General features: G+C 37.3%; 1 protein-coding gene across 1 annotated transcript; it reads right to left on the reverse strand.

The window, feature by feature from the left end:
• Positions 1-248: 248 nt before the first annotated feature.
• On the reverse strand, positions 249-5,205 carry LOC126381674 (uncharacterized). The gene is made up of 4 exons (XM_050031129.1): positions 4,951-5,205; positions 4,502-4,841; positions 1,244-1,363; positions 249-546 (listed from the first exon to the last, which is right to left on the reverse strand). Exons 1-4 carry the CDS (start codon positions 5,059-5,061, stop codon positions 533-535), a joined length of 585 nt encoding a protein of 194 aa, XP_049887086.1. The 5' UTR covers positions 5,062-5,205; the 3' UTR covers positions 249-532.
• Positions 5,206-10,822: the final 5,617 nt, after the last annotated feature.

The raw sequence follows: 10,822 nt of genomic DNA on the forward strand, positions 1-10,822 counted from the left end.
ATAATCTTGTATGAATTTTTTGTATTGCTGACATAATGTGTCATCTTTCACGAAACGTTTTTCTAAATTATACAATCTATGCAGAGCATAAGAGAAACTATCCCCTAATTGTATATTTTCCAAATCTAATTTAAGAGGCAAAGCCACAGAAAAGCGTTTGTTAATTAACTTTACAGAAGACCTAAAGCATTCCTCTGCTAACTGAAACTCTGTTGACCCCTCCTTGAAAACATTAGGGACTTTTTCACATTGCCAGAAATTATTAATATTATTATTTAAATCAAATAATAAAGCGTCTTGCTCACATTGTCTTAATAATGAATTATCATTTTGAGGTTCAGACAAGTCAGATATTAAATTTGTTTTTGCTGCCTGCCCTGATAGGTATGTATGCACGGGTTCACTTACTTTAATATTAATACAGTGATTAGAAGAATAAATCTTGCCAGATGAAACTGGTAGAGTCCCGGCGACAACATATCCGAAGCAGGTGTTAATTAAAAACGGCCCAGACGGCGTGAGGGGCAGCGATTCACGCTGCAAGACCTGGAAAAATATGTCACAACCTAATAATAATTGTATTTCTCCAGTTTTGTTGAAATTTTGATCAGCAAGCGTTATATGGGCTGGTATATCAAAATTATAAATTTTAAATGATTGCTGGGGCAAATCACAAGTGATATTTTTTACCACACAGCAGGACACATCAACCTTATATGTATTTATAGATGAACATACGGAAAATTCAGCCTTTTTAGTAATTTTATTTGTGCCCTCAACTACACCAGAGATAGATAATTAACTGGGAAGGTTTTGCAGTTTATCTTGTTAGCAAAATTTTCTGTCACAAATGATACTTGAGAACCACTGTCCAATAGGGCTCTTGCATATGTCAAAGTCCCATTTTTGTTATATAAGCCTACCATAGCCGTTGGAAGCAGTACATCCCTTGACAAGCTAGTGTAAGACATAGATACCGCATTACATTCCCTATTCACCCCATCATCCATAGCAACAGCTGTATGTGATGAATCTTCACTGCTTGGCAACTGCACATGCAGAAGCGTATTGTGCCTCTGTTTGCATACAGCACACATGATGCGTAGCATGCATTTCCCTCGATGCTCATTCAGACACAGTGTACATAAATTATGGTTTCTGACAAAAGCACACCTGTCTTTTACTATAGCCATCTTAAATTTGTGACACTCATATAATTTATGAGAAAGCTTGCAGTACTTACATGCTGGCTGAGGCTTCTCTGCTGCCGCTACCCCGCTGACCTTAGGAGCTCGCGTAGACTTAGCAGTAAATGATGGCTGCTTCTCCTCCGAGGTGTTTTCCAGTGCCAATGCACGCTTCTCTAAATAATCAAGAAATTCAGATAGTGTGGGAACTTCTCTAGCATTTCTCTCAAGGTGGAAACCCCGGTAAGTATAGGTGTCAATCTTTTTAGCTAATATGTTAATGAGAAGTATATCCCAATGTTCCACTGGCTGTTTTAAGTTTTTTAAGGCTTCCATGTTAACATTAACAGTGCTAATGAGGGAACGCAGGTTGTGTGCAGTGCATTTAGTAAAAGCAGGCAAATCCAGTAAGCTGTCCACATGATCCATACTAATATTATAAATGCGAAAGTAACTCTGTCTGTCTGTCTGTCTGTCTGTCTGTCTGTCTGTCTGTTACTCTTTCACGCCTAAACGGCTCAACGGATTTTGATGAAATTTGGTATGGTGATAGATGATAACCTAGAAATGGTCATAGGCTATAAATAATCACGCCATCGTTCTTAGGGGGTAGGCAGTTGGCAGATAACTAAATTGATTTAGTGATTTGTAGTCGTTTTTGTTGGGACTTTTGCTCTTTCACGTCTAAACGGCTGAACGGATTTTAATGAAATTTAGTAAGGTAATAGTTGGTTATCTAAAAACGGTTGTACGATCAAATTGATCACGTCATCGTACTTAGGGGGTAGGAAGTAGGCAGAAAACTGAATTGAGTTAGTGATTTTTTTATAGTTTTTGCTGGGAGTTTTGTCTATCATGCCTAAACGGCTCAACGGATTTTGATGAAATTTAGTTAGCTGATAGATAGTAATCTAGAAAAGGATATGGCCTATTAATATTTATGCTATCGTACTTAAGGCGTAGGCAGTAGACAGAAAACTAGGTTAGTGATTTTTAATTGTTTGTTTTAAAAGTTTGCCTCATTCACGCCTTAACGTCTGAACGGAATTTTATAAGACTTGGTTAATTTAAAGATAGGACCTTAGGCACGGACACAGGCTACTTTTTATGGCGGGAAAATACCTCATTCCCGCGGAAATCTAGATTTCGTGATCGTGTCAAGAAGCGCATGACGCCATAGCTACTGGAATGATTTCGATGTTTTTTTTTTAAACTGAGTGACCTCAAGTTAGTATTTGATCACTTTTCTAACTTAGAGGGTAGGTAGGCGCCATAATTTAGGGAATTTATGATAAAATTTTGATGCAACTGTCTTTATTAAACAGTTATATCTCATTCCTACAGGAACCTACACATAGCTATAGCTAGCTATCTATTAACATTAAAACTCTTTCTAGAATCACATTACGCCAATTAATTGATCTGATTTGTATAAGTTTTTTTATTCAACTGACTGTTACATTACATACAGATAAAATCTAATTACTTACACCACATAATTAATATAGTACTACATGACTAGCTACGCTTTAAACTTGAGGAGGTAATTCGATAGACATTTATACGAACTTTAAGCCCAATCAATCAATCAATCAATCATAGTAATAAGGTAATACTCATTTTAGACAAAGAAACGGATAGGTAATCAGTTCGTCAACGAAATTATAACACCTACACTTAGTTTGTTTACTATTTAACGAGGGAAAATAATCCTTACTAATATTATAAATGCGAAAGTAACTCTGTCTGTCTGTCTGTCTGTCTGTTACGCTTTCCCGCTTAAACCTCTCAACCGATTTTGATTAAATTTGGCACAGACAATCTTTAGACCCTGAGAAAGGACATAGGATACCTTTTATTGCGAAAAGAAGGGACGAAGAGATTGAAATAGGGGTTGAAAGTTTGTATGGGATATTTTAATTTTAAAATATAAATCCATGAAACTTTATATTTAAGCACTTGATAAAAAATAATTAAACATTTGTTCTAGCGTTGCTGAAATTTCGACCAGTGAGGGGGTGAAATGAGGGTTGAAAGTTTGTATGGGAGTTCGTCATTTTTGGGGATAAAACCACGAAACTTTATATTTAGGTACTTGATAAGAAATAAAAAAACAATTTGTTAAAGCGTTTTTGAAAATTCGATCTTTGAGGGGATGAAATAGGTGTTGAAATTTTTTATGAGGTTCGTCATTTTTCAAGATAAAAATATTAAATTTTGTGTTTAGGCACTAAATAACAAACAAAAAATCGTTTGTTCAAGCATTTTGAAATTTTTACCAGTATGGGGGTGAAATACGGGTTGAATGTTTGTATGGGTATTCGTCATTTTTGAAGATAAAACCATGAAACTTGGTACGTAGGTCTCTTAGGATGTGCAGAGTTTTTCCGGATACAAACGGATTTTCCGAAATTCGAACGGAACGGAACGGATTCGGAACGGGAACTACGAAGCCAAACTTTTTGTATACAAAATATTAACCACTGAACCTAGGAACATGATATTTAGTAGTTTTGGGTGTATCAAGTTAAAAAAATTTGGCTTTTGTAGATAAAGTTCCTTTTAACGAATACTCTGCATCGCCGCCACTGCCGTCGGTCGTCGTTCGTCGTCGCGCACATTCGCCGAAGTGTGGCGGCGCGGCAGTCAACGGCGCTGTCTTGTGGTGGGGGAGCGCACGTGGTGTATACGTGGCCTGCTCGCGAGTGTCGAGTCCAAACAATTTCTACATTTTAACAAATAATAACAAAATAGCAAACGTTGTGTACAAAAAAGTTTTAAATTAGGTCATTTTAAAATATTTTTGTACACAACGTGACGCTGACCCCTGTAAGTGTCTTGGACATAAGGGACCGATAAATATTCCTAGGTAATTTCTGCCACTCAATGGAATACATAGGTACTTTATAACGACTGTAAACAGATATTTTTTATTTTTTTTAAATATACCTACTTACTCTCTTTTAATCACATGCTATACCGTTCCTTTTATATAATCCTTAATATTCAAATTATAAGTACGCAGACGAAGTCGCGGGTACCAGCTAGTAGTTAATAATTTTAGGGGTATTGTCATACCTCTTTTCTAAGAGTTTGACAGCTGTGACGTAAATCGTCGGTTAAAGGTAAATTTCTTATAAGCTCTAAGGCTTCCCCACTCAAATAAGAGCGTAAGTAATAAAGTTTTTCGCATGAACTTAATTTTTTGTCTGTGTGAATCACAGAACGAAACATGTTAATGAAAGGATAATATTCTACCACTTTCTCCCCATTAAAATTGGGTAAATTAATTTTTGGAAGGTTTTTATACGTACCTGGGTTAGAATTCTCACCGCCATTCGGTTTGGCCTCGGTTTGTGGACCCGAGCAGGCCTTATCCAGCAGCCCAACAGACTCGTAATATTTGTCCTCATATTCGCCGTAATTTTCAGCGTCCTCGTCGGCCAGCACTAGAATCGCCTTGTTTAACTGCATATATTCTTGAAAAGCCTCCGACATGCGAAGACGTTTTTCACGTAAGGCCTCACGCGAGGTAGCCGCCATTGCATCAGCATCGTGGCAAAAGTTGTTTAGCCGTGACAAAGTCCCCTTGATATATCCCCGCTCGGCGACGAGAGCCTTTAACCTTGCCTTATCTTCACTCATTTTGAAAATCTAGAAAGATACACCAAGAGAAACTATTTAAAATTACGTGCCTGAATAGGTACTGCTTTGGTAAAAAAACCTTTTGCAACAAAACGATATGAACCTTAACTATACTTACATGTACTATATGTAAAAGGTATCTTATTATATATTTTTTACAACCAATTATGCTTTTCTTTGCCAAATTATAAATTATACAAAATCGAACACGAAATAAAATCGTAAACATAAGCCGCACACGCTTCGAAATGAAGTTAGTCAAGTACGTTTTTCTTTTTTCAATGTTGCCAACCTGACAGCTGCGCCGTTCGGATACACGCAGTACGCTCGATTTAGCTGCGTTCGATGATGATCGATTATGAAAAACGTGAATAGCTCCTCCTTATTTTTTTTTACCGTCTCTTTCGTTCTTACTTGGAATGACCGAAATGGAGTGACGATACGACTTGAAGTTCTTGCTGTTTCGAAGGAATTTTGAGATGGCTCTTCCGTTTCAACGCAGTGATGACAACTTGACACGTTCTTCGCCGCTGCTTGGTTTACACGTTATACGACATAAAATAAAAAGGCAAAATACACCCAAATATGGCCGCAAAAAATGGTTGCGAAATTTTTGCAATTCTGCAATATTGATCACGGGTCGAAAATATAGACACCGTATGATGCATAAAATGATGAAATACACGTTGAAAATTCTTCAAACTGTAGATATGAGGATAACTTGGTGAGTAATATGCCGTCGCGCTAACACGCCGGTAATTTGCGACGGTTTCAACAACAGCAATTTTCACAATAAATTTTAATCCCCTTCAGGAACTCGCCACAGGGAAGGTCTTCTCCACACCGGTCGGTACTTTTGTGCCCAAATGCAGCCTCCCACTCGCAGATTCTTCGTAATGACGCAAATACGGTCGCAAAGAACGAGGGGATCGTATATAGACGCAGCTTACTATTTGTGCAGACTCACGTATATTCCGCCGGTAATTTAGTGGATAAAAAGGACTTATATTCCACTCGAAGGACCAGTTCTTTTGCTCGAAGGACCAATTCTTTTGTTTAGCACAAAGATAAGTTTTGAAATGAACTTCACTGATTTTAATTAATTAATTTTGTGGAAGTAAAATAAAACCACCATTATAGTTACATGGTTAAACAGGAAGTCGTTTTATTTCTTTTTTTTTTATCCCTACCACAGGTTATATCATATTTGGAATTCGGATACATGTTCGGGTTGAACAGGTATTAAGAATAATTATTTGTCTCTTACGTCTTTTTACCCATGTAAGATATTACAAAAACTTACTTTAAAGAATTTTTGGTGAACTGACATAATCAATCGATCACTTTTTAGGCAATTTTTACATAATGAGAGCAGATGTGTTAAAGTCGTTACAGTAACTTTTACTCCGCTAACATTACAGTATTGTTATATTTAAAGAAATATTGTCGTTCTCGTATGCATTGTCGTAAGAGCTGTAAGTAATTTTGTTTCCAATTAATATTTTAACCAGATGGCGGTTAAGTAAATTTGCTTTACTGTAAACTGAAGTCATTTTTACGTAAGCGCCACTATATCCTAAAATAGCAATCCAACTGTTATGATATGTACTGCTGGACATAGAAAATTAAAAAACAATGTAACCTTACCTTGACATCATCTAAATTGGATAATTGCGTAAAAAGTTATGATAAAAAAACGAAAAAATGAAACTTTAAACGGCTTTTTCTCGAAATGGCCTTTTGGCGCTTACGTAATATTGCCTTTCCAGTGACGATATTACATATGTACATACATACATATACTCACGCCTGTAATCTCTAATGAGGTGGGTAGAGCCACAAGTAATCAAAGACAGCTTGCAGCCACTGTTGATACGAAATCCTAAGATACCATACATACCAAACCACCACATTATGTGGCCTATAAGAAAAAAAAAATGTAAAAACAACACATAAATTGTAAACAACTTATACGTCTGGTCGCAATAACAACGAAATTTTTGTTACCGCTGTATTAATTAGTATTAATCTTTACCAAACATAATAACCCTTTACAACAAAACTTCACTATTATTTCCTTTTATATTTTTTTTTTTATTTTTTTAAATGTGTATGTATAGTAGGTATGTACGTAGCATTGGTATAATTAAGTCATTTATTGAAGTTGAACATATCAAGAGTAATACATTCATTTTTGTTTATTTTCTGTAATCCGTACGTAATGTTTAGAATGTGGGTAACTCTTCGAAATAAAGACAGGTTAAATAATTATAGGTACCTACTATTTGAAATAAAAGTTGACTATGCGTCATTGAAACAATTAGAGTCTCACTAATAATTAAAGAATAATTATAATTCAAACAACACTTTTCCACAGTTAAACTTACAAACTATCCAGCTTGAAAAGTGGTCACGCGTGGCAACAAAACATTCCAAAAACGTAGGTACTTACCACTTCTGATAATATGTAGTAAAATACGGAAGAACAGTAATCACACTTATTTATTCTGGTATCAAGAAAATAACACTTAACTTGGTAAACACGTCCGATGTCGACAAGGTCCCCAACGCAAGAGAGCGTGTATCAATCCGTCCGATTTGACAACCCCATTCTTGTGTTGCCATTTATAGAAAAATGTTTTATAACTGTCAACGAACTATTCAGCCTAACACTACGTTTAGTCGAATCAGATGACGTATCGGCTGATGCGACGTGACGCATGAATGATACGTCGAGACGCATGAATGATGCGTCGTGACGCATTGGGCGAAACGTCCCGTCGCCTCAGCCGATACGTCGATCGGCCGATTAGACGACTTTTGATACGACTTACAATGTGAGTTGTCGTGTTCCCAGGACACAAAATGGTTTTGTGCCTTCCCGATTATTGTCGGGAAGGTATTGTCCTTCATTGCGAAGCGATAATCCCCATTGCACGAGATAAAAACAGGTGCTGTGAATGTATGTGACGAGGCGACATACATCAGTAATCTGAATACTGCTATTGATCTTTTCCGTAACAAACTACGGAGATACATAGCAGTATAGCATAATAAATGATAACAATGTAGAAAATAATAATAGATTTTACCTTAAAATATCGTCTTTGCCGATGTTTTGAAGTTCACTACTGACGACGCCGAAATTCAAAAGCGTACTGATTAAAATGGCGGCCGGCCCGTCCAACGCGCTGACTCCCACTACCACACACTACATTCATACACTAAAATACTACTAGATGGCGCTGATGTTCAAGGGGTTTATCTCGGGTGGGTCAAGCCTGAAGGCTCGCACACCTAAATAAAAAAATAGAATTGTTTGATATATGGAAAAGAGATATTAATAATATGCAAAATAGACTAATATATAACAAATACCGAAATAAAACAAATAAATTAATGTTCAAAGCTAGAAATAAGTCAATTAAAAAAAGATATAAGTAATAATTATAAAAATCATAAAAAAGTGTGGGGAATAATTAATAGATTAACAGGTAAAATTGTGAAGACAATAGATGATATAATACTTAGATCATTCAAATTAAGCCCTAAGAACTTGACAAATAAATTTTCCAACGATTTCAACAATTCTCAATTGATTTCAACGTTACAAACGCAAAATCAGAAAACTGGAAGAGAAATCTCACCAGAAAGAAACGCGAAAACGCGTCATAATTTATTCATCGTCGGATTCCGAGAGAAATTCAGGTGAGTTATAATTTTATTTTTACTGGTTTTTTTGTATTTATACAATGCACCTGGAGGTTGACCGTGTGTCTTCACAATAGCAAGATGATTGATTTATGTTTACACTGCGTCGGGTAGTCAAATATGATGTTTGAGAAGTAAACCGTGGGTTGACTTACAGTTAAGCAGTTAAAAACATTAATTAGTGTCATATACGCCATTTCTAACATTACGTGACATGGTATAAAAGACTACCCTCCATTACATTATGTCTTATATCGGTTTTCGATGATGAACATCTGATTAAGGACGTCGAGGCGGCGGAGTCCGCGGAGGACTTACTCCCGGACGACCCCGCGCCTGCAGAAGATAGCGCCAATGCCGACTTTGTTGAGATTCCCCAACTTGATCCGGAGATACTCGCGGCGCTAGGTGAATCTACGCAAGATACGCCCTAAAACAATATTCCCCAACACGCCCTAACTTTGGCCCTAAAATACACGATAGCTTGGCACAACTGTGGTTGCCAATATTACGTAAAGGTCTTGATAAAGAGGTAAAAGAAAAATTGCTGAAACAATTTTTAATACCTGAAAACTGCCCTCTACTGAAGGCACCAAAATTAAATCCCGAAATATCGGCAGTAGTACAGGAAGCTAGTAAGGCTCGCGACAAGAGAGTTGAGACCGTTCAGCAGCAGCTAGGCCTGGGTATTACGGCCCTCAATAAAGGACTGGAACTCCTTTTAGATGATGGACAAAATAGGCTCGAAGCCATTAAATATCTAAGCGACAGTTGCCGACTCCTGTGTGTGAGGTGCACTTTACGGAGACCGAGGCTTGAAGAGAAGAAGTTTGTAACCCCTGGATTGAACAAGACGTTCTTAAATATAGTACAAGATGTAGAAAGGGATGAGATGCTTTTCAGTAAGAAGCTTCCTGAAAAGATCAAAGCATCTAAAGCAATTGAGAAACTGCAAATTAAGAAGCCCCCTCCATCTAACTCAAAGCCGAATAATCCTCCAACCTCACAGCCGTCAACAAGTCGTTCTCGTCAGTTGGGAAACTGGTCGAGCCCCCGTTACTCCTCGAATAGAGGGGGGAGGGGGGCGGAGAGAAACGGACATCAGCTGCAGGTCGCGGCAGGGGCACGCCAACGGCGACCCATTCGAAGCAGGCCAGCCAGAGCAAGCAGCAAGCCACAACGCAATAGCAATAGAGGTACACGCTGGCAGAATCCATTACTTTTATGATCGTTGGTTAAAAATCACTGACAATCAAGAAGTTCTTGAATGGATATTAAACGGTTATTCTATCCCCTTCGCCGGTGAAGTCTTACAAACCTCCTCCCCGGTTTGTTCAGTGGCACCCACTGAAGAAGCTGATATGTTTATAGCTATAAAGAAACTTATAAACCTAGGCGCCATTTCAGCATGCAAAGGTCCAAAGGCGATTTTATATCTAGTTTCTTCTTGGCACCTAAGCCGAACGGGGATAAAAGGTTTATTTTGAACTTTAAGTCGTTGAACAGATTTATAGTCAAGACTCATTTCAAAATGGAAGGCCATAGAACAGCAGCTAAACTCATACCAAGAAATGGCTTCATAGTTACGGTAGACTTAAAAGAAGCGTATTTTTTAGTCCCGATTGCCAAAGACAACCGAAATTTTTTACTATTTGAATTTGATTAACCGTATGAGTTTAACGCTTTACCCTATGGTCTATCAATCAATCAATCAATCAATATTACTTTATTGCACAACGACATATACAAAGGACATAAACATACGAATAAAAACATAACTACAATAGGCGGCCTTATTGCTAAATAGCAATTTCTGCCAGGCAACCTTAGGGTGAAAGAAGTCTATGCGATGCTCCAAGACTTTTTACAAAAGTAATGAAGGTAGTTACGAACTATCTTAGGAATAAAGGTTATAAATCTGTTGTGTACCTAGACGACATATTATGTATAGGTGATACGTATAGCGAATGTTGTCGTAACGTAAAGGAGACCTGTAAGTTGCTAGAATACCTAGGATTTGTTATTAATCACAACAAAAGTGTATTGAATCCCCAACAAACTTGCTGGTTTTTATGATTTATGTACAATTCAGTGGATTTGTCGTTAAGTTTACCATCCGACAAACGATCCAGCATTTTGCAAATTATCAAGAAATTCACTTCTTTGCCCAAATGTACTATAAGGGATTTTTCACAATTGATTGGAGTTCTCACAGCAGCATGTCCAGGTATAAAGTATGGTTGGCTTTATACAAAGGCGTTGGAGCGTGTGAAGTTCTT

Source organism: Pectinophora gossypiella, unplaced genomic scaffold (assembly GCF_024362695.1).
Source record: "Pectinophora gossypiella unplaced genomic scaffold, ilPecGoss1.1 Pgos_80, whole genome shotgun sequence".
NCBI lineage: Eukaryota > Metazoa > Arthropoda > Insecta > Lepidoptera > Gelechiidae > Pectinophora > Pectinophora gossypiella.

Coding starts and splice junctions, on each gene's coding strand:
- LOC126381674 (XM_050031129.1), bottom strand. CDS start 5,061: ATGTTTACGATTTTATTTCGTGTTCGATTTTGTATAATTTATAATTTG. Junction 4,842..4,950: donor ACCTTTTACATATAGTACAT/GTAAGTATAGTT, acceptor GTATCTTTCTAG/ATTTTCAAAATGAGTGAAGA. Junction 1,364..4,501: donor CGGTGAGAATTCTAACCCAG/GTACGTATAAAA, acceptor TTGATTATTTAG/AGAAGCGTGCATTGGCACTG.